Source organism: Equus asinus, unplaced genomic scaffold (genome assembly GCF_041296235.1).
Source record: "Equus asinus isolate D_3611 breed Donkey unplaced genomic scaffold, EquAss-T2T_v2 contig_193, whole genome shotgun sequence".
In the NCBI taxonomy this organism is placed as follows: domain Eukaryota; kingdom Metazoa; phylum Chordata; class Mammalia; order Perissodactyla; family Equidae; genus Equus; species Equus asinus.
In genome coordinates, this window is record NW_027224842.1 from 195,016 (window position 1) to 218,670 (window position 23,655).

At 38.0% G+C, this 23,655-nt stretch overlaps 1 protein-coding gene across 1 annotated transcript in view; it reads left to right on the top strand.

The window, feature by feature from the left end:
* Window positions 1-17,416, top strand: part of LOC139043176 (centromere-associated protein E-like) — a 34,683-nt gene extending 17,267 nt beyond the window's left edge. The window contains exons 7-13 of the mRNA XM_070503460.1: window positions 628-846; window positions 3,771-3,956; window positions 10,427-10,539; window positions 12,146-12,243; window positions 13,859-14,042; window positions 15,730-16,016; window positions 17,061-17,416. Of these exons, the coding sequence (XP_070359561.1) occupies window positions 628-846; window positions 3,771-3,956; window positions 10,427-10,539; window positions 12,146-12,243; window positions 13,859-14,042; window positions 15,730-16,016; window positions 17,061-17,155 (1,182 nt within the window). The 3' untranslated portion in view covers window positions 17,156-17,416. The remainder of the gene's footprint in view (window positions 1-627; window positions 847-3,770; window positions 3,957-10,426; window positions 10,540-12,145; window positions 12,244-13,858; window positions 14,043-15,729; window positions 16,017-17,060) is intronic.
* Window positions 17,417-23,655: the final 6,239 nt, after the last annotated feature.

Here is a 23,655-nt window from a genome sequence, read left to right on the forward strand (position 1 = left end):
GCATTCATGATGAGAGCAAAAAGTACATCCCATAGGAATAGGAAGTAAAAAGATGATAGAAGCAATTTCAGAGTGAGTCAGCCTTTGATGTAACGAGGGTATGGATTGGCTGTTACTCCCTGCACGGAAATAGAAGATTTTCAGATTACGAAAAGTCAGTAAATTTTTTTCCTTATAAACACTGAGGTTTGAAATGAAAGAGGAAAATAGATTGTTATTAAGTTTACTGGGTATGCTCTGCTATTAGATGTCAGTTAATGTTTATATATGACATTATATATGTCATAACATACATAATGATTTTAACCTGACCAGTTCTTCAGATTCCTCTTCATATGTCAGTGCTGATCTAATAGAATGAGATTATCATCTTGCAGATCAATATGAATCCTCTCTAGTCCTTATTCTTCTTTTATTCTCATAATCAATATCCAGCATCTTCTGAAATGTCAGGAACTGGTGCAAGCCACAAAGAATGTTCACATTCTTTTAAAGTACTATTCTAGAATGTTCTGAATAATGAATTTCAACATATGCCTTGTCCTAGAACTCTAGTATTTTCCATAGTGGTTTTTTTAATACGTAATTCATTTTAGAAGCTATAGTGTTGTCTTTACTACTCAATAGGCTATAATGAATGAATCAACAGAGTTTGAGGAAAGAAATGTGACCATCACCAAAGAATGGGAACATGACCTGAAATCAGTGAAAGAGAAAAATGAAAAACTGTTGAAAAACTATCAAACTTTGAAGATCTCTCGAACATCTGGTGCCCTTGTTAATCCTACTACACAAGGCGATAAGAATCTTCATGTCACATCAAGAGCTACACAACTAACCACAGAGGTATGAGATTTCTTATAAGATGTTTTTCAATTTGCAGCTTCATTGTAGAGTTAAAGATGTATCATATGTAACATTTCAGAGCAAAATCACAGTATTGAAGGTATTAGGGAACATGCATGATGGACTTGTTTTTTAAATATAGTTCTATTGGGGCGCTCACTCAACTAATTATAAAGCTACATGTTACATAAGATCTTACCTTTGAATTATAAAATAGAAGTAACTCATGCCTTAATTTGATTAATAGGTATGTATACCACTTAAGGTGTTATTACCATACATTATAAGTTTTCTAAATCATGTGACTTTCTATTAAATTATAATCTATGTCTATAGTACCAAACTAGTTTAGAGAGAAAGAGCAATTTAGCTTTTCTCTAATTATCATCAGTGTCTTTAATATTGGTTAATGTGATCAAAACGAAAATGGAAGAGGCTAAAAGTATAATAAATTTCTTATACAGATTAACCTGTGCCCAAGAATCAGTACATTATTTGAATAATCCAATAACTGTATTAACTGCCCTTACTTGGGAATCTGTACAGCAAACACGCTGTTTTATTTTGTTAGCACACACGTCTTAGTGGGGAACCCGAGTGAATTACAACTTAGCATTTTTACCAAAATAAATATTTATAATAAAACATCAACTGCCAGTTTAATAATTATTACTAGTGGAAACTAGAAGATCACTAATATAGAGTTTATTGATTTGCTGATCACTACAGACCTCAGTCAGCTGTAGAGGTAAAAATAGTGGAAATATGAAACCCATCTTCCAAAGCAATAAGATAAACAAGCACAAGGAAATCCCATTTTCAATGACCCCAGGAAATACCCCATCAGATAATAAATCGTATGTTATTAGTTTGATAATTAGGCCAAATCAGAGTAGCACAGAGCAGGTCAGTGATGTGGAGGTAGAGCAGTGGGGCAGGCAGAGAGTTGGGCAGTCCACCCAAACAAGTAGGAGAATTCAGTGCATGACAGTAGGAGCAGTCAACTCAGGGGGGAAAGATAGTCTGCTTAATGTTTGAATCAGAACAACCAACTAGCCATCTTAGAAGAATAAGTCTGGACTCCTACCTCATTCATTAAACAAAAGTAAATTCCAGGTGGACCAAAAAGAAACGTTTTCCAGGAAAACCTGCATGTGTGTATATGTGAACAGTCTTATATTATGAACAAATTAAGATATTTTTGTACTTATAAAAAACTGGAAATAACCTAAATGTTCATTAGTAGGTGACAGGTTAACTAGTTTATAGTACCTCCATGAAATAGGATATATTTACCCATGAAAACAAAAATGCGAGAGATCTATGTGTTGATAATGAAAAGATCTGGAAAATATATTATCAAGTGAAAATAAAATTTTTAATTTTTTAAAAAGCAGGAGGCCAGCCCCATGGCATAGTGGTTAAGTTTGCATGCTCTACTTCGGCGGCCCAGTTCATGGTTCAGATCCCAGGCACGGACCTACACCACTCATTGGCAGCCATGATGTGGCAGCAATCCACATATAAAATGGAGGAAGATTGACATAGATATTAGCTCAGGGCTAATCTTCCTCAAGCAAAAAAAGAGGAAGTTAGCTCAGGGCTCATCTTCCTCAGCAATAAAAACCCACAAAAAACCAGAAGTATATATTTATTGTTGTTATGTGCTGTAGAGTCAGCTCTGATTCCTGGCAACTCTATGAATGAGTGATGTCCAATATCCTGTCCTCAAGAGCCCTACTCAGCTCCTGTAGACTCACGCCTATGGCTTCCTTTCTGGAATTACGCCATCTCGTATTTCGTCTTCCTCTTTTCCTGCTGCCTTTTACTTTTCATCATGTCCCCAAGGTAGGATAGTCTCAGTTTTACAATTTTTGCCTCCAGAGATAGGTCAGGCTTAATTTGCTCTTGGACCCACTTGTTCATTTTTCTGGCAGTCCAGGGTATCTGTAGAGCTCTCCTCCAACACCATATCTCAAATGAGTCCATTTTTTCCTGTCAGCCTTCTTCACTGTCCAGCTTTCGCACCCACACATAGTAATTGGGAATGCGAGGGTGTCGATAATCTTGGCCTTGGTCTCTAATGATACTCCCTTACTGTTGATGATCTTTCCTGATTCTTCCATCGCTGCCCTTCTGAGTCACAGTCTTCTCTTGATTTCTTGGCTGCGGTCTCCATTTAAACTGATGACTGAACCAAGGGAAACAAAACCTTTAACAATTTCAGTGTCTTCATGGTCTACATTAAAGTTGTATAGTTCTTCTGTAGTCATATCTGTCTTCTTCATGTTCGAATGCAGTCCTGCTTTGGCTCTTTCTTCTTTCACGCTATTCTGTGTGAACTTTCTTCTTACACACTATTGTGTGTGTGACTTACTGTTTTTGTAAACTGTATATTCACATGCGTAGATACATATAGAAAATTTCTAGAAGGATACACTTGAAAGAGTTTAGTAGTCGTCGCTTTAGAGTCAGTGGGGGTTCTGAGATGGGGGAACTTAATCTTAATTATATGCCTTTGGATTTTTCCACATACTTGTATTTTTCAGCATAAAAACTAGGTAATAAAAATAAAGGGAAAGATATGTTACATGTATTCCTCTAAAGTGTCAATTAACAAATATACTTTCTGTAAGTAGTGTTAATTTAAAATGTAAGTGCCTATTTAATATGCTTAGCACCATGCTAACTAGTAAATAAAATAAGTACTAACCTTATATAAAATCTGGGCCTCTTTTAGTCCTAAATGATCAGCTTCTAAATGAAAAAAATAATACATGTATAAATTGAGTGACATTTGGAGTCTCCATCTATCCTATGTTGATGCAATCTGAAAGATTAATACCTATATATGATCTTTGTTTCATATAAACTGTGATTCTGTCTTCAAGGCACACCTTATATATGTGTGTTTTTTTTAATAGAAGATTCAAGAGCTGGAAACTTCACTACGTGAAGCTAAAGAAACTGCCATGCAAAAGGAAGACAAGATTATAAAGATGCAGAAAGAGCTTGAGATGACTAATGATATAATAGCAAAACTTCAATCACAAGTTAATGAATCAAATAAATGCCTTGAAAAAACAAAAGAAATGATCCAAGTACTTCAGGTAACTTAAAACTCATTTTATAAATAAAGGCATAATTTTATAAATTATGCATAATAAATATAAATAAATGCATACGTTTATTTTCATGCCAAATAATGATTGTTTTCATCTTCCTGTAAAAATTATTTTTAAAAAACATAAATATTCTTGACAGTTTAAAATATATCTTATTTTTTTAATTTTTTTTAATTTTTTTACTTTTCAAAGTAAGGAAATTTTTTATTTTCACTTTAATTTCTGAATGCCAAAAATGTAGAGGATGTATGTTTGTATATCTCTAGTAGTATATTGCAACATTTTTTCATAAATATGTTTTTTTTTTAATTTTTTATTATTGCAGTAACATTGGATTATAACATTATATAACTTTCAGGTGTACATCATAATATATTTCGAATTCTGTGTAGATTACATCATGTTCACCCCACAAAGACCAATTATCCATCACCACACGTGTGTCTAATCACCCCTTTTGCCCTTCCCCCTCCTCCCTTCCCTTCTGGTAACCACCAATCCAGTCTCTCTTGCTCTGTGTTTGTTTGTCATTTTTATCTTCTACTTATGAGTGAGATCATATGGTATTTGACTTTCTCCCTCTGACTTATTTCACTTAGCATAATACCCTCAAGGTCCATCTATGTTGTCACAAATGGCCAGATTTCATCATTTCTTATGGCTGAGTAGTATTCCATTGTGTATATATACCACATCTTCCATTCGTCCCTTGATGGGCACCTAGGTTGTTTACAAGCCTTGGCTATTGTGAATAATGATGTGATGAACATAGGGGTGCATATATCTTTTATGCCTTTGTGTTTTCAAGTTCTTTGGATAAATACCCAGCAGTGGGATAGCTGGATCATATGGTAGATCTATTCTTAATTTTCTGAGGCGTCTCCATACTGTTTTCCATAGTGGCTTCACCACTTTGCACTCCCACCAGCAATGTTTGAGGGTTCCTTTCTCTCCACATCCTCTCCAACACTTGTTGTTTCCTGTCTTGTTAATTATAGCCATTCTGACCAGAGTGAGGTGATATCGCCTTGTAGTTTTGATTTGCATTTCCCTGATAGCTAATGATGTTGAACATCTTTTCATGAGCCTGTTGGCCACCCATATATCTTCTTTGCAGAAATCTCTGTTCAGATCTTTTGCCCACTTTTTAATTGAGTTGTTGGTTTTTTTCTTGTTGAGACTTTCTTTTTATTTTTCAAAAAAATATGCTTCTTATCTAAATATTTAATACTCTGTTAGATAAGTACATTTTAAAATTATATTTTTTTCTACTTAATCCCCTGTTATTGAGTCCCACCTGGTAGCCTATGGGCTTAATCTAACCTGTTTTCTCTAGAAAGAGCAGAGTTGAAATGTTTTTGAGCTTGAATGCCGTTACACAAGTCGCACCCTCCTTCATCACAGCCTTCCTTCCTCGTCTGAGCCACAGCTACTTCTCACTCTTCTGCTACTTGGGTCGGATCCTAATAGGCATTTTGTTCACTGTTCCTGCTCCAGTGTCTCTTCTCTTCATTCCAAAATTAGAAACAAGCCAAGAATGCCTACTCTTTTCATTATTTAACATTGTTCTAAAAATTCTGGTTCTTTCAATGAGACATGAAACAGAGAGGCAAGAGAAAATAATCTTAATTTTGTTTTTAGAAATTGTTAGTATAGCTAAAAACCAAGAAAATCAACTGTAAAGCTTTAAAATCTTTGAGAGTAATTTTTTAATACTTCAAATAACTAAATGATCACATTTTTATTCATTCAACAAGTATTTGTTGAATACCTACTATGTGTTGGTCATTGTTCTAGATGCCATGTGTACTGCAATGGAAAAAAAATAAAGCCTCCTTGAAGAGGCTTACATTCTGCTTCATGAAGTCAGAAAATAAACAAGTATATATGTTTGTTAAACGGTGAGAAGTGCAATGGAAAAATATTAAGCCAGACAGAGGTATATAGGTGCAGGGTGAGAGTGGGTGTGAGTAGGAGTGTGATTTTGTAAGGGGAGTTGAGGAGAGCCGCACAATTAAGATGACGAAGTGATGGTGTGAGCTGTCTGGTAGGGAAGGGCCTTCTAGGCAAAAGAAGTAGCAAATGCGAAGGCCGCAACACAGAAGTAGTTGAGATGTATTCAAGGAAACAGCAAGAAAGCCAGCGTCTCCTGAGCAGCGTGGGCAAGGATAGAAGGGGAAATAGGTGAGAAGTAGCAGAGAGCCAAATCATAAAGCATCTTGAAAGCTATTTGTAAGCACTTTGGGTTTTATTCTGGATGAGATGGGAAGTCATCAGAGGATTTTGGCAAAATGATATAGTCTGACTTAAATTTTTAAAGGCTGCCCTTTGAAAATAGAATCCAGGAAGGCGTGTTTGTTAGTGACGTGCCAGCTCCTACAACAAAGGGAACCACAAAATGCAATGGCTCAAACAAAACAGAAGCTTATTTCACACGTAAAAGTGTGGGTTCCAGCTTGGCAAGTGGCTCCTTTCCACATGGTCATTCAGAGGCCCCCGTTTCTCCCATCTTGTTTCTCCAGCACTTCCTTGGTGCTGTTTTCATCTGCATGGTTAAAGCCCAGTTGTAAGCTGTCCGTGCTCAGGCTCACAGAAAAGGGACAAGATGGAGAAGCTAAAAATTGTCTTAAAATCTGTACTCATAAAGGCTCTGGCCCAGAAGTGGCACATGTCTCTTCCTCTCATATTTCTTTTTTTTTGCAAAATATTTAGATTCAATTTATCAAAGAGAAAGCCAAACACGTACCTCTCGTATTTCTTGGAGTCAGAGATGATTCCAAAGTTTTTGGCCTGAGCAGCCAAGAAGATAGAGTTGCTACATACGGAAATGGGAAAGACTGCCAGAAGAGGAAGTTTGAAACCAGGAAAGTTCAGTTTTGGACATGCTGAATTGGAAATGCCCACTGGGGACACCCAAGTTGAGATATGACTTAGGCAATTGAATATCTGAGTCTGAGCAAGATATAGGCGAGAGGTTTAAGTTTGGGGAATCATCAGCATATAAAAATCATGAGACTGGACGAGGGCATAAGCATAATGGAGAGGAGATGTGGAGTAACCAAATGATACTGAGATGGAGCAGCCAGTGAGTGAAAAAGAAAAGGGGGTCTGGGCAACAGAGTGGTTCCAGTTTCTTCATATAAGTGAAGCTAGTGTTTCAAGAAAGAGGGAGTAAGCGACAAATTTCTCCACACTCAGTATAGATTGGTACAGGTGTCTATGGAGAGAGGAATATCTTTCCTGCATACTAAAAGTAACCATTTAGATAATATAATAGAGTATGCCATTGTACAGCATCCATGAGGAAAGAAAGCAAAGTATAGGGTATCCATAAAATCTTTATACAGTTTGAATTTTTAAGAATCTGTTTCTGTATTTTATATAAATATTCTATAAAATGCAACAGTATATTTAACTCGAGATTTGGCATAGTAAAATGCAAAGATATTAACTTTTAACCTATTCACCACTATTTTAATTCACCTGGATATAGCTGTCCAATATAATGTAGGGTTTATTAAGTGAATATAGAAGAAAGTAATTTGAACAAATGACTCATTAACAGTTTTGTTTAAATCTTGATACATTTCCTCTGTTGTATCTTTACAAATTATTTATATCAAGTAGCAGTAAATTTGTTAAAAATTCAAAGTGTGCTAGTACTTTAGGGACATCCTGCACAGTGGGGAAAAAAAGATCTTATTTATAACTGGCACAAAATATAAAATGCTCAAGTGACTAACCTTAACAAAAAATGAGGCAACATATATGAAAAGAACAACAAAACTCTAAAAGGAAATATAGGAGAGCATGTGGTTTAAAATAAGAAATATGCCATTTCCTAGGTTGTAACCTAAATACTGTACAACCATCAGTTTTTCCCAAATTAATTTCTAAAGTTAATGTAATTCAAATCAGAATCTCAAAGGAATTCTTTTTCTGGTAGAGCAAAGAAAGTTTCTCAGCAGACTCCATCTAAAATAGGATGAGCAGGTGCTGTTCACTGAGAACACAGGCGCTCAGACTCCTCAGGCGGCTAGAGGATGTTTAAGGCTGTCAGCGCTTCTGAGTGCAGCTTGGGCACACGTCGTGTGTTTGAAATAAGGAATTCTCACTGTCTTTCATTTCTAAGAGAGTATTTCCAATTTCAATTTCTTTTACTCAAGAATTGTTTTAAAACTGTTATATATGACTAATTTATTTCATTATATTGTGGCAAAAAAATTACTGCAATTTCTCCATTTTTAGAATATATTGAAATTTTCTTTTAGGTGTCATAAATGAATAAATATTTTTAGAGTTCTTTGAACTTTTAAATCAAAATGTATACGAATAGATCAATGGAACAAAATAGAGAGCCCAGAAATATATACACACAAATATAGTCAGTTCATCTTTGACAAAAGAGCAAAGGCAATTCAATGGAAAAGGGTAGTCTTATCAACTAGCGGTGCTGAACAACTGGGCACCTTTCACAAAAATTAACTCAATTGATTGTAACCTAAATCTAAAACACAAAACTAGAAAATGCCTAGAAGATAACGTAGGAGAAAATCGAGGTGACCTTGGGTTTGGCATTGACATTTTTTTACATACAACACCAAAAGCATAATCTATGAAGGAAAAAAATTGATAAACTGGACTTCATTTAAATTAAAAATGTTTGCCCTATGAAAGACAAGCCACAGACTGGAAGAAAATCTTTGCAAAACACATATCTTTCAAGAACTGTTATCCAAAATATACAAAGAACTCTTAAAACTCAATAATTAGAAAGCAAACAGCCTGATTTAAAAATAGGCAATGGATCTGAACAGACACTTCACCAGAGAAGATACACACATGGCAAATAAGCATATGAAAAGATGCTCCACATCATATGTCATTAGAAAATTGCAAATTAAAAAACAATGAGATACCACTGTACATCCACTGTATCTCAAAATATAATGGCCAAAATCCGGAACACTGACTACACTAAATGCTGGCAAGGAGTGGGGCCAGGAGCTCTTGCTCACTGCTGGTGGGAATGCAAGTGGTACAGTAGCCACTTTAGAAGAGAGTTTGGCAGTTTCTTACAAAACTGACACCACTCCAGCCAGTCATATGCTCAAGGAGTCCCTGATATCAGCATCTGGTCCAGAAAGCCAGGGTATTTTACTGGTGCCATGACTGAGCAAATACTGGGCTCCTCCCAGAATGGGCTTATCTGACCTAGTCAGCAACCCTCTTAAGCTGAGCATCTCAGCTTTGGAAGCTTGCATCTTTTTAGTCTTTGCTAACTACGTGTGTGTGCAAATGTTTTTATAGGCACTGGGGGTAACGCCTAGAGGAATGAAGAGCTCTCTGGGTCCCTATTTAGATGGGTTTATTTTTGTATTCAATATATAATAGTAATCCATAGTATGGCTGTGGTAACAGCAATAAAAGAAATGAATGATTTATTCAGCAATAATAAGAAATGAGCCATCAAGCCACAAAAGACATGGAGGAACCTTAAATGCACATTGCTAATTTTAAAAAGCCCATCTAAAAACACTGCATACTGTATGACATTCTGGAAGAGGCAAAACTAGGCGAACAGGAAAAGATCAATGATTACTAAGGGTTCTGGGGGAGGGTGGAGGGATGGATAAGTGGAGCACAGGAGATTTTTAGGGCAGTGAAACTATTCTGCATGATACAGTGATGATGAACACGTGTCATACATTTGTCAAAACCCATGGACTATACAATGCAAACAATAGACTCTAATGTAAACTGTGAACGTCAGTTAATAATGTATCGATATTGGCTCATCATTTGTAACAATCATACCACACTAAGATGCTAATAATAGGAGAAACTAGGGGAGGACACGGGTATTACCGGGACTCTATGTACTCTGCTCAATTTGTCTATAAACCTAAAATTGCTCTAAAAAATTAAACCTATTTATTAAAAAAGATTTTTGTATATGTTTGTATGTATATATGACTGATTTTTTTTCTGAGTCGAAGTAGATGTATGGCTAGATTGAACCAACCTTGAGTACAGAATATCCCCAATAATGTTATATAATATTTTGTGCCTTGAATTCAGTTCTACTTTGATATTTATATTACTGTTCATCTCTTGTCTTATTTTCCTGATTTACCTTTATCTACCCATTTCATTCGTTTCAACTTTTCTGTTTCATTTTGTTTAAGTATATTGTTTTTTAATTGGGAAAAATATTTGTTTTAAGAAATAGAAGTCATAGGTTTTCTAATTACACATTAGCTTCCAATAGCTTCACATGTACTTCACATCAAATATCTATTTGTTACTCATTTTAGGGTTAAAATTTGTGCCTTTCCTCCTTTTCATATGTTTGGAGTTTGCTGTTTTAAAATGTTCCTACTATATTAGGTAGTTAACAAGTCTTTGAAACTGCTCTAAAATTACTTTATTTCTCTTTTCTCTAAAACCTTTAGGACAAAGTTGCTTTAGGAGCTAAGCCCTATAAAGAAGAAATTGAAGAGCTCAAAACAAAGCTGGTGAAAACAGACCTAGAGAAGATGAGAAATGCCAAGGAGTTTGAAAAGGAGTATGTCTTTGTCTTAATTGAATATGACTTTAGTAGCTTAAATTTCCTTTCTAAACTGTATAAATTTAAAATATATTAAGATATTGTTATTGCTTTTTATAAAATAAATACAAACATCTACAGATTTTAAAGTTATTAAATTCTCATTATGTATGCAAAGGTTTTGAAAACAAGCACAATTCTGATCAATTACTGACATACTATGTCTTTGGATACTTCTTGTTCAATCATATAGGAACAGCTTAAAAATGGCCTTTTTTGTTTGAAAGTGAATATTAAGAACGTGTGTGTGTTTTTAGCAGTTTGTCTAAGGTTTCCGTTGGTTCTCTTAATTTCATTTGTTCTTCCTATTGTATTTTTGTGTAAGGTTTTATTTCCTTTTAAATTGTAGTACTTAGTGCCCAAGAGCATATTCCCTTTTTATTGATTTATTTATGTATAGTACCATATACAATAGCATGCCTAAAGTTCTTTGTGGTATAGCATAATGAAAAGAACATTAAACAGAGAGTCAAGGAAACTGAATTAGAAATATAATGTTGCCACTTATTAATATGTCACCTCTGACTCCTCACACTTTTTATTCTTCCTGTAAATGTTTAATAAATGTTTAATGATGATATCTAATTTTGCCCAAAAAGTCGCACTCTGAATCTTCATGCATTCTAACCAGCCTTCTATTGATAGGACTGTTGGTTTTAGTGGAGCATCATTAAAAAGGCAATTTTAGTGGCCAGCCCAGTGGCACGGTGGTTAAGTTTGCACATTCCGCTTCGGTGGCCCAGGGTTCACCATCCTAGGTGTGGACCTACACATCACCTGTCAAGCCATGCTGTGGTAGGCATCCCACATATAAAGTAGAGGAAGATGGGCACCGATGTTAGCTCAGGGCCAGTCCTCCTCAGCAAAAAGAGGATTGGTGGCAGATGTTAGCTCAGGGCTAGCTAATCTTCCTCAAAAGAAAAAAATTTTTTTAAATAAATGCAAAGCAATTTTATATAGAATAGAATCAGCAGATACTTTCAGTCTCTAAGAAAGGCAGAAAGTCTCATAATTTAGCATTGCCAATTAACACTCAAGCAAATAATTAACAGAATGTCTTTTTCTCCTGGGTGCAATGAGCAGACTGTGACCTCTGACTGTGTCACCTCAGATCAGAGCTGCAGTCGAGTGTGCTTTCCTTACAGTGTATACAGAAGGTGCTTTTGGTTTTACGCTTTGGTAATTGTTGTACCTTCAAGAGGTTTCTAGGACCTCATGATAACAACCCAATTATTTGTTTTATGGTGCCCCTGAATGTAATTTTGCTCAATATCCAGTTAATGATACCTATTGGGCTTTCAGAAATTTTAAAAGAATTGGTTTCTCAATGTTAAAAAAAAATTGCCCCTGCAGCCAAACAGAACACTTCCAATTTGATGGTGTTATTTATGGCTATAAAGTGCATGATACCAGGGGGTATCGTGAGGGCTTACCTACTGCTGCTTATGCATATCATATCAATGTGATGTATCTTATCAGAAAATTCTTGACAGCAGTTCTGTTTATTCTTCCATTAAAAATTAGTTGCTGGCCTTTTACATATTTCTGTTGTTATTCTTAATAGAATTACTTGTACAAAAGCCACTGTAGAACATCAAAAAGAAGTTATAAGGCTATTGAGAGAAAATCTTAGACGAAATCAGCAGGCCCAAGATACTTCAAGTAAGTAGAAAATGCTGATATTTCCAGATCTTTTTCCATCTTACTTCTCAGTATACTTACACATTTTGAAGACTGCTACTATATATATGACAGTCAAGAATAAACCTGTTAATCACTAATTTATAAAGAACTATTTTTAAAATGAATTCATTGAGATCATATTTATCCTGTGATACCTCCTTAAGTTTCCTGTAATCTCAACTATTTATCCATTATAGATTCTTAAAAACTATGAATGTAACCTGTGCGCTATCAGATCTTTACATATCAGTGAAGATACCTTCAGTAGTATACAAGAATGACTTACCTGTCAAGGTAGACGTACCCTTCCCAATAAAACACAAGCATATCTTAATAGATTTTAACCATGTGCACTGTAAAAACATAGTCAGTATACAGTAAATATTATCCTACTTGTTGTTGGTACTGAAAATACAGACTTGATGCTTACTGGCAAACTCTTTGAAACTTATCTTAGATACAGTTTTCAAATCTAATCATCAAATTTCTGCATATACATTCCTCAAACTGTATCTTTTCCCATATTTCTGTCTCTTATGTTTCATTTGAAAAGAGAGAATGCTGAACAGTACTTGGGGCAGCTTTGTGTAGTGGGTCCAGCATCGAAATAACGTCACGAACAGTTCTCTAAGCTGACTGCCCTCACTTAACAGCCTGTGAAATCATGAGGAGAACGCCTGACCTTCTAGATTGGATATAGACTTGTAAGGATCAGGCTAAAAGTTGTGTGTGAAAGCACACTGAAAATTCTAAATGTCAGGCAAATGCAAGATGATGTTTGTGTGTATTATTGTCCACGCATTGTCTGGTGCTTGTTTAGTTTGAACTGCCCTAGTGTCCATTGCAGGATAATTGCAGCTCCTACCTGGAAAACTTCAAGGGGTAAAAATAGAACTTTTGTTGTTAGAGAAGGGTCAGGATGATTCCTTCTAATTTGTGACTTTCAGGTACGTGTTATACCTGAATTCAGAATAATTCAAAAGGAAATGGACATTGAGTGTCTTCCCCACACTCATCTTGCCCCTCCCTTGTAAACAGTCAGTGACCCAGTGGATCATTCCACTTTCTAAGCACCTCACACTTTTATGCAATTTTACCTAAAATTTACAAAACAGTTCTTTACATTACTTGTACACATATGGTGTAAAATACTGAATAGTATATTCTTTAATAGCAGTCTAAGGTTTATTTAGTTAACAAATACGTGTTGAGTATTGGGAGCACATTGACTGCCTTGGGGTGGACCCCACACACGCTGTGTGGTGGAAGCAGCCCTCCAGGGGACCCCACTGGCGTCGAGAGTAGACAGTGAAGGGCAGCTCCGACTGCTGCCGTCACCGTGAGTGATCCTAGCAGGTGGTGGTGGTGGAGGTAGTGGGTGGAGAGAAGCAGGGGTTCCACAGATACTTAGAATCCATGATGGAATTGGCATAGGAGGTGAGGGAAGAGGAGGAAGTCAAGGATGATGTTCAGGGAGATGGTGCTGAGATGTTTTGTTTTTTATAGTGATTTATTGAACTTACTAATGTTTCCTTTATTGTGAACTTTGGAGATAATTAAAATTATCACCTGCCTGTGTGTTTGCCTCCCACAGTGATATCAGAACATACTGATTCTCAGCCTTCAAGGAAACCCTTAACCTGTGGGGGTGGCAGCGGCATTGTACAAAGCACAAGAGCTCTTATTTTGAAAAGTGAATATATACGGCTAGAAAAGGAAATTTCTAAGTTAAAGCAGCAAAATGAACAGTTAACAAAGCAATGGAATGAACTGTTAAGGTAAGATCTGCTTACCTGATACAGGAATTATGCTTATGGTGGTACGTGTGGGAGAGGATGATGCCTACACATGCATATATATTTTTTGCAGTGGGCAACCCCTCACACATATAGGGGAAGTAATTTTTAGAGCTCATGTAATGTGTCTTTTTTAAAAGGAATGAGAATATGGTAGCACCATTCCAGAGGTTTGCTATCCATCAACTGACCTTTTTTTTTTCCTGAGGAAGATTCCCCTGAGCTAACATGCCAATCTTCCTCTATTTTTAGTATGTGGGCTGCCAGCACAGCATGGCCACTAACAGAGTGATGTGGGTCCACACTCGAAAACCAAACCCAGGCTGCCAAAGTGGAGTGCCCGGAACTTAACCACTAGGCCACAGGGCTGGCCCATCAACTGATTTTAGCTAAGCCTGTTTTTAACTAAGCCAAGAACCAAAAAGTAAACCAAGATCTTTGAGGGGAGCTTAAATATGCCACAAATATGCCCAAGTCAGTGAGGCTTTACTCAAAGGAGAATCCCTGAGGTCCATTATTGTAGCCCATTAACCTTTATAAACAGTTGTAAAAAATTTAATTAATTGGCTTCTACCAAAGATTAGAATCTTGTGCTAATCTTTACTAATGATGCAATAGAAGAAAAATAGGCATTAAATAAATATGCAAATAGCTACTGTTCTGTGTGAGGCTATTAAACAACAAAAAAAGCAAACAGGACATTATGAAAGGGTCCAACAGAGGGATCAGACCTTATCTAGATGTGGGGAGGGGCGGTGATCAAGAAACTAATATGTAAGAGTAGATCTGAAAATGAGTAGCAGTTAGGCTTGATGACAGTAGAGATGGCTAAGCCTTCTAGGCTGAGGGAACAGCATGTGCACAGGCTTTGAGTCAAAGAGGAAAGTGGAACAGAAAGACATGCAGTGTGGCCAGAGCATACAGAATGAGGCAGAGTAAGTGCAAGATGCGATGCCAGAGGCCACTGGTCCAGATTACACATTGCAGGTCATTCTGAGGCAGCTGGGGTGGTCTCCTAAATGTAACGGGAGGATTACCACCACTGGAGGATTTTAAGCTGGGGCCTAATGAGCTCATACGGCGTCTCTAGCTGCTAGAGCAGAATGGGGGGGAACCCAAAAGTGTGAGGTTGTATCAACACACTTGGCTGACTGATCAAAGAAAGGAGAGCAGGGCCTAGGATTGCTTCCCAGGCTTCTCTGAAGGAGTGAATAAATGCAGGCAGCATTTCCTGTGGGAAGCAACACTATAAGTAATCCAGAAAAGCACAGTGTAATATATCTTTTAAAATAACAAAGGTACATTAAAGATTCATCCATCCAGAAGACTAACTTATCAAATTATTGCCACAGAGCATCAGTAGATAAACCATGCTGGACGACATCACTGATTCATTTGAAACCTAATATCATACTTTTCAAGATTCTGTGATCACGGAGATTTAGTACAATTTTTCAATTTATATTGACCTCATTTCATTTTCTGAACTGTGGAAATAATCCAAACTTAGGAAGCATTAGGTTGAAATTAAAATGTAAATATGATAAAATGGTAAATTATATGTCACATATATTTTACCACAATTAAGAAAAAAAATTTTATGTAAATATGAATATATTTCTGGAATTGAGCAGTCTTACAGTCTCTTTTATTTTTCCCCACATTTAAGCAATAATCATCATCTTTCCAATGAGGTCAAAATGTGGAAGGAGAGAACTCTTAAAAGAGAAGCTCACAAAGAAGTGACTTGTGAGAATTCTCCAAAGTCTCCTAAAGTGACCGGACCAGCTTCTCAAGAGAGACAGCATACGCCTTCTCAATGCAAGGAACAGAATTTACAAGATCCTGTGCCAAAGGACTCACCGAAATCTTGGTTTTTTGATGGCCGATCAAAGTCTTTCCCAGCACCTCACCCAGTTCGCTATTTTGATAACTCAAGTCTAGGCCTCCGCCCAGGTGGGTAAATATACTGGTTACTTGGGGATCGGGGATAACGGTTGGAACTCATTTGTCACCTGTGGCCCCAAAGGGCAAGTTTAGACAAGAGAAGATGTCATGGAGAAGCTGCACTGCAGAGATGTCATTTGCTGTCTCTGTGAGAAGTTTCTCCAAAGCACAGCACTGAATTGAAATCACTTTTTACCCCGAGGGAAGTCTTATTCTGCCTCCTGAACCTTCAACTTTTCCCTCAGATAGACAAGCAGCTCTCGAGGACACAGAGAGACACCATCCTACAAACATAACTACTTTTACTGCAAAAGACCTTCTTATCAATTCAATGGGCCAGTATTTCCAGTAGCATTATATTCATTTTACACAAGCCAGATCATAGACTTATATCATTTACATATTCATTCAATGAACAGAAATTTTTGGTCTCCACCTATGTGTCACATATTGCACCCTGATGGTACATTGATAACCAAACCAGATATGGCCCCTGCCTTCCTGGAGTTCACAGTCTAGTGGGTATAGACGGTGATCAAGTAGTCAAAAAAGGTACAGTTCTAGAGTTCAAAAGCCTATGAGTTTTTAATAGGTTGTTTTAGGAACATAAGGAAGTCTTCCTTGAAGAAGGGGACTGAGATCTAACAGGTTAAGGTGAGTTAGCTTAACAAAGAGGGGAGGGGAAGGCGATTCAGGCAGAGGGAACAGGGTCGGCCCAGCTGGGAGAGACCGTAACCAGGGGAAGGGTTGGAAAACCACGTGTGGCCAGAGCGCAGTGCACACAGGTTCCTCTGGGTGAAGTCGGTGAAGCCAGAGAGAGAAGAGCCAGATGCGCAGGACTTTGTGGGTTGTGGAGAGGAATTTTTACTTCATCCTGGGAGCATGCTAGAGGAAGCCGTTGAAAGATGTTAAAGAACAGCAGGAGAACATAATGGGTTATCAATTTGAAAACATTACCTCAGCTGTAAGGTAAACTGTATATAAGCTGTATGTTGTGTTGCAACCAAACGTGTTTTTTAATAAGATGACTTTTGCTTTCTATTTTTTTCTCAGAAGAACAAACTGCTGGAGCAGAGAGTGTGGATCCTCAGCCAGGCCCTTGGCACGCCTCCTCAGGACAAGCTGTGCCCGAGTGCAAGACTCAGTAAACTCTGCTGTCACTTTTCTAGGGGCCTAGTGTTCCTTATTTAGAAATGACTGTATTTGTTACTTTATTTTTCTATCCCTGGCAATGATGTCACAGTCCAACTTAATTTCAATTCAGTTTGCACTTTGCCATTAGAAATTGAGGCATTCCAGTCATTTAGAATGGTGATAGACTGCCTTCTTCCTGAATGTGGTAATACTTTAGAAGTTGAATTGTTTTATTTATTTATATATTTTGTGAAGAATAAAGTTATTGAAGGAAATTTCCAGTCTTTCCGTGTATACATAAAATGTATACATTTTCATTAATCTCGTAATCCACATGTGACTTAGATAATACATAAATTAAAGCATCATTTAATTAACAAAATTCCTAAACCTGGGCTCCCCGCAACACATAAAGCATCTATGGATGGGCTTCACACAATCTGTAAAACCTCTGAAATTTTATCTTTTGTGTGTGGATTCAGTTTTCTAGGATACTAGGGTCCCTACTTTCTTATAACATACTCTCTGAGAGGTCTGTTACTCTATAAGAGGTTAAGAACTGTGGTTTTAGAGAGTATCTGATAGTACTTTTATATCATATGACTTTGAAAAACCATATAAAACAGCAAGTTGCATAAGGTTTAGAACAGAGTTAGTGATTTCAAGGCATTCTTGGCTCTTTGGTAAGAAGACTTATTCAAAGGGAGAGATTATTAATTGTATCATAGCCATCACTGTTAAAGTCTATGAATTGGTTATTTCCCTTACCTTAACACACTGTCACAGGTTCACTAGGGTGAAGTGAAACTGTGCCTTCCTATAACGCTGTCCCTCAGGCCTGTCCCTTGGGAGTTTGGTTTCTCCTCTGCACCCAAACCAGACATGATTACAGAGCTGCAGGTTGATTCTCTACGATGTTCACTCCTCCACTGAATAAGAGTATTGCAAAGTAGTAGGTATGTTCACCTGGGTAATAAAACGACTTTAAGGCCATTAAAAATATAATCAGTCTTAAAAATAGATGATGACATAAAGAGATGGAAAGCGATTCCACGCACATGGATTGGAAGAATAAACACGGTTAAAATGTCCATACTACCCAAAGCAATCTACAGATGTAATGCAATCCCAATCAGAATCCCAATGACATTCTTCATGGAAACAGAACAGAGAATCCTAAAATTCATATGGGGCAACCAAAGACGCCAAATTGCTAAAGCCATCCTGAGAAAAAAGAACAAAGCTGGAGGTACCACCATCCCTGACTTCAAAGTGTACTACAAAGCCATAGTGATCAAAATGACATGGTACTGGTACAAAAACAGACACACAGATCAGTGGAACAGAACTGAAAGCCCAGAAGGAAAACCACACATCTATGGACAGCTAATCTTTGACAAAGGAGCTGGGAACATACAATGGAGAAAGGAAAGTATTTTCAACAAATGGTGTTGGGAAAACTGGACAGCCACATGCAAAAGAATGAAAGTAGACCATTATCTCATGCCATACACAAAAATAAAATGGATCAAAGACTTGAAGATAAGTCCTGAAACCATAAAACTCCTAGAAGAAAATATAGGTAGTAGACTCACTGACATCAAACTTAAAAGGATCTTTTTGAATACCAGGTCTTCTCAGACAAGGGAAACAGAAGAAAAAAATAAGTGGGACTTCATCAGACTAAAGAGCTTCTGCAAGGCAAAAGAAACTAGGATCAAAACAAAAAGACAGCCCACCAAGTGGGAGAAAATATTTGCAAATCATATATCTGACAAGGAGTTAATCTCCATAATATATAAGGAATTCACACAACTGAACAACAAAAAGACAGCACAATCAAAAAATGAGCAGGGGATATGAACATTTTTCCAAAGAAGATATACAGATGGCCAAGAAACACATGAAAAGATGTTCAACATCACTAATCATCAGGGAAATGCAAATCAAAACTACACTAAGATACCACCTTACACCTGTTTAAATGGCTATAATCACTAAGACTAAAAATAACAAAAGTTGGAGAGGGTGTGGAGAAAAGGGAACCCTCATACACTGCTGGTGGGACTGCAAACTGGTATAGCCACTATGGAAAACAAGATGGAGGTTCCTCAGAAAACTAAAAATAGAAATACCATATCCAGTTATTCCATTACTGGGTATCTACCTAAACAACTTGCAATCAATAATCCAAAGAACATATGCACCCCTGTGTTGATAGCAGCACTATCCACAATAGCCAAGACCTGGAAGCAACCCAAGTGCCCATTGACCAATGATTGGATAAAGATGATGTGGTATATATACAATGGAATACTACTCAGCCATTAAAAGAAGACGGATCCATCCCATTTGCAACAACATGGAAGGACCTGGAGGGAATTATGCTAAGGGAAGTAAGACTGAAAAAGACAAACACCAGATGATTTCACTCACATGTGCAATATAAACAAACACATGGACAAAGAAAACAGTTCAGTGGTTACCAGGGGAAGGGGGGTGAGGGGTGGGCATAGGGGGTGAAGGAGAACACTTACGTGGTGACAGACAAGAAACAATGTACAACTGAAATTTCACAATGATGTCAACTCTTATGAACTCAATAGAAATTATATATATATATAAGATCAGTCTTCAGATATCCAGTCTAGTAGAATGTTGCTTAACTCTTGAATTTGGATATCTTTCATTCCTCAGATTTGGGAAGTTTTTGGCCATTATTTCCTCAAATAAATCTTTTGTCCCTTTCTCTTTCCTTCTGGAAGTTCCATGATGCATATATTGGTCCACTTGCTGATGTCCCATAAGTACCTTAGGCTCTCTTCACTTTTCTTTATTCTTTTTTCTTTTTTCTTCTCTAACTGAGTAATTTCATATGACCTGGTTTCAACTTATTGATTCTTCTGCTTGATCAAGTCTGCTATTGAACCCCTCTGTGAATTTTTCATTTTAGTTATTTGTATTCTTCAGCTCCAGAATTTCTGTTTGGTCCTTTTTTATAGTTTCCATCTCTTTAATATTCTCATTTTGTTTGTGCATCATTTTCCTGATTTCATTTAGCTGTCTATTGGTGTTCTCTTGTAGATCATTGAGCTTCCTTAAAACTATTATTTTCAAGTGTTTGTCAGGTATTTGCTCATAGGTCACCATTTCTTTGGAGTGGGTTTCTGGAGATTTAGTTTGTTTCTTTGATTGCATCATGTTTCTCTGTTTCTTTGTGTGCCTTTTGATTTTTTTGCTGACTTTTATGCATTTGAAAAATAGCCACCTCTTCCAGTCTTTGTGGGCTGCTTCATACAGGGGAAGACCTTCATCAGTCAGCCCAGTTATAGACTGTGGGCCCTCTGAAAGCTTTTGGGCAGATGTGATTCTCTAGGCTTGTGTATGTGATTTGCCAATTAGAGAGGTTTGCCAGTTTCTTTTTCAGGAGCTCATAATCTCTTGCTCCCTCTAATATCTGTCTGTAGTACTGCAGCTTCTTTGGTGCTGCAGCAGGAAGCCACCCCACTCTCCTTTGTTCTCATTGGCCCCCAGGCATCCAAATTACGTCAGCTCCCATCAGCACCCCAAATCAGGTGAGATAGAAACCAGTCCCAATGGCAGCCCTCCAAAACGCTGGCACATAAGACACACGCTCTGCTCTCCTCCCTCCCTCCCTCCCGAGGATGAAGCTTCGAGTTGGGCACCTACTCCTGATGGTGCTGAGCCACGCTAGGCTCTGTCTGGTGCCAGACCATGCCAGTTCCATCAGCAGTTCGGGTCAAGTGAGACAGAAACCAGTCCTTCAGGCAGATCTCCAAAAAGACGGAACTGTGAATGAATTTTCCTCTCTTTTCTTTCCCCTGCTCCTCACGATGGAGGAGCTGTAAGCAGGGGTGAGCTGTGCTGGCTTGGGGGAGAGGTGGTCGCAGGGAAAATGAAAGGGCTCTTCTGCCTAGTTTCAGGGTGGAAGTTGTTAGCTTTGCCCTTACCCAGGGGACTGCAACTTCTTACCTGGCTTCTGAAGTTCTCACAAAGATACTTTGGTCCATGTATTGCTGTTACGACAGTGTCTCTGTCAGGGAAAAAGAGCCGGGACTTTGTATTCCTCCGTCTTGCTGATGTCTCCCTCAGAATGTTGCTTAACTCTTATGACCTGAGTTTCAGTGTCATGATGAAAGATTGTGAAGGAACAATGATGAAAGTTAGCAATGGAAACTTGCGAGAATGTTAAAAAGCAATAAGATGGTCAGACAACACTAAAATCTGAAAAGTCAAGTCAGGACCAGAGAAGACAAAATACAGTATTGTTCATAGGAAACATTTTCTTGAGAGCCTAGCAGAATCATGTTCAGGAAACTTATTGAGAGCCTGCCATTCATACTCAAATATTTAACTACCTTCTACTGTGTGCTGATCACTGGTCTAGGCACCGAAAGGCACTGCCTTTGTGGGACTCATGTTGTAGCTGGAAAACAAATAACTCATACTTTTAATATGAGCTGATCACAATGTAAGGGTGAAAAAGATATGGTCCCTAACCTTAAACAAATTTAGTCCACTGACTATACAGAGGGGTAAGCAAATATCTGCAATACCATGTGACTTAGGCGGTCGTAGAGTAAGCATAATTGTTGAAGATCTGTGAATAAAGGGAGGCTGAAGACAGCTGCATCGAGAAAGAGGTACCTGAGTTGGCCTTGATTAGGGAACTCTCATATTCATAAAAAGTCTATTCCAAAATCCTCAAAAGTCAAAGGAAAGGTATTGGCGCTGGCCCCATGGCCAAGTGGTTAAGTTCGCATGTTCTGCTTTGGTGGCGTGGGGTTCACTGGTTCAGATCCTGAGCGTGGACCTACCACTGCTCATCAAGCCATGCTGTAGCAGTGTCTCACATAGAAGAGCTAGAATGACCTACAACTAAGCTATACACCTATGTACTGGAGCTTTGGGGAGAAAAAAAAAAAGAGGAAGATTGGTAACATGTTAACTCAGGGCCAGTCTTCCTCACCAAAAAAAAAGCATAAAAAAAAAGAAAGGAAAGATGTTGTTAGGAACACAAGGAGCACAGCTGCGTGTGATTACAGTCATTAGACCCAGTGTTAGAAGCTACAGTGGGGCAATGAGAGACAGTTTTACCAAAGACCTTATGTGAACACAAGCAGAAACTAGGGCAGGGTTTTAAAAAATCTTTAAGGGTAATTTTTACCATCCATTATAATTGGATTTCTAATAATCATTCACATTTTTAAGTACAAATGTAACAAATATTGTACATGCCAAGTCCTTCCTCCTCACAACATCCCTGAGGTAGGTGCTATGCCTACCTTCATTTTACAGACGTGAAACAGGTTTGGTCAGCTGTGTAACTTATTCACTTAGCTGGTGAGGGAAAGATGTGGGACTTACCTGCATCTTTCTGACTCCACAGTCTGTTCTTAACCACTGTGACTGTTACGGATACACTTAGCTCCAAGAACGAAAAACCTGAAAAGTGACTAAAGTTTATTTTTCTCACATAAGAAGTCCAGAGGAGTTAGTTTAGGGATTTTGTCTTAAGCCTGTCTTCAAGGAACTAGGTTCCTTTTCTTCCCTATTGTCCTTAGTGTGTGCCTCTGACCTCAGACCAAGTCACAAAATGGCTGCTAGGTCCCAAGGCACCATATCCACGTTCCAGGACCGCCCCCCCCAAAAAGGAAGGAGCAAAAGCCAAAGGCCTTTCTATCCAAGAAGAAAGGCCTCCTCAGAAACTCCAGCCCACATTTCATTGGCCAACCCTAGCAGCAAAGGAAGCTGGCAATTTGAGAGTTTTGTTTTCAGCCCCTTGACACAAATAATCCACATCAATCTACAAATCAAAATTGGGGTGAATTTATTATGAGTCAGGTCTGAGGACTAGCCTGGGGCCTTCCTCCCCCAAGGAAGGAAGGGCACCAAAGAAGTGGGGTGTACCGAGTGGTTATACACAGTCTTGGAACAAAGAGCATCCATCATATATGGCAGGAATATCCCTTTTACAATTATCGCGAGATGCTTTGCTGGCCCAGCAGGTCAGAGGTCAGTAGGTCAGTGGTCACAAGGTGGGTGGTCACACGGTGAGCACAGCAGGTCCATAATTAATCCTTAGTTTAGGGAGAGATGCATATTAAAGGAAATGCCGATGTCGGGGGGAAGCTACCTCCTTATCTTTAAGGGCATTGTTCTTATCTTTGGGACATTGTAAGCGTTTAAAGCAGATGTACAATGCATGCTCAACAGACCTTTCTGGAAAAACAAGGTCAGGTCAAATTAGTTTCAAACCAAATGGCTTCCTCATATCCTCCAATATAGCCTACTGCTTGTCATTTATTTATCACCCTTACAGTGTAGGAGGCAGGTGAAAGTGAGTTGGGTGGGTGCTGAGTGAAGCCACTTAAACAGCACGTGCACAAACAACCTACACACTCACTCTGCTCAGTTACCTGCCTGAGAAAGTTGGAGTTACGAAGCCTAGTGTAGAGGGCTCACGTGACCCAGTCCTTTCTTTTCCTTCTTG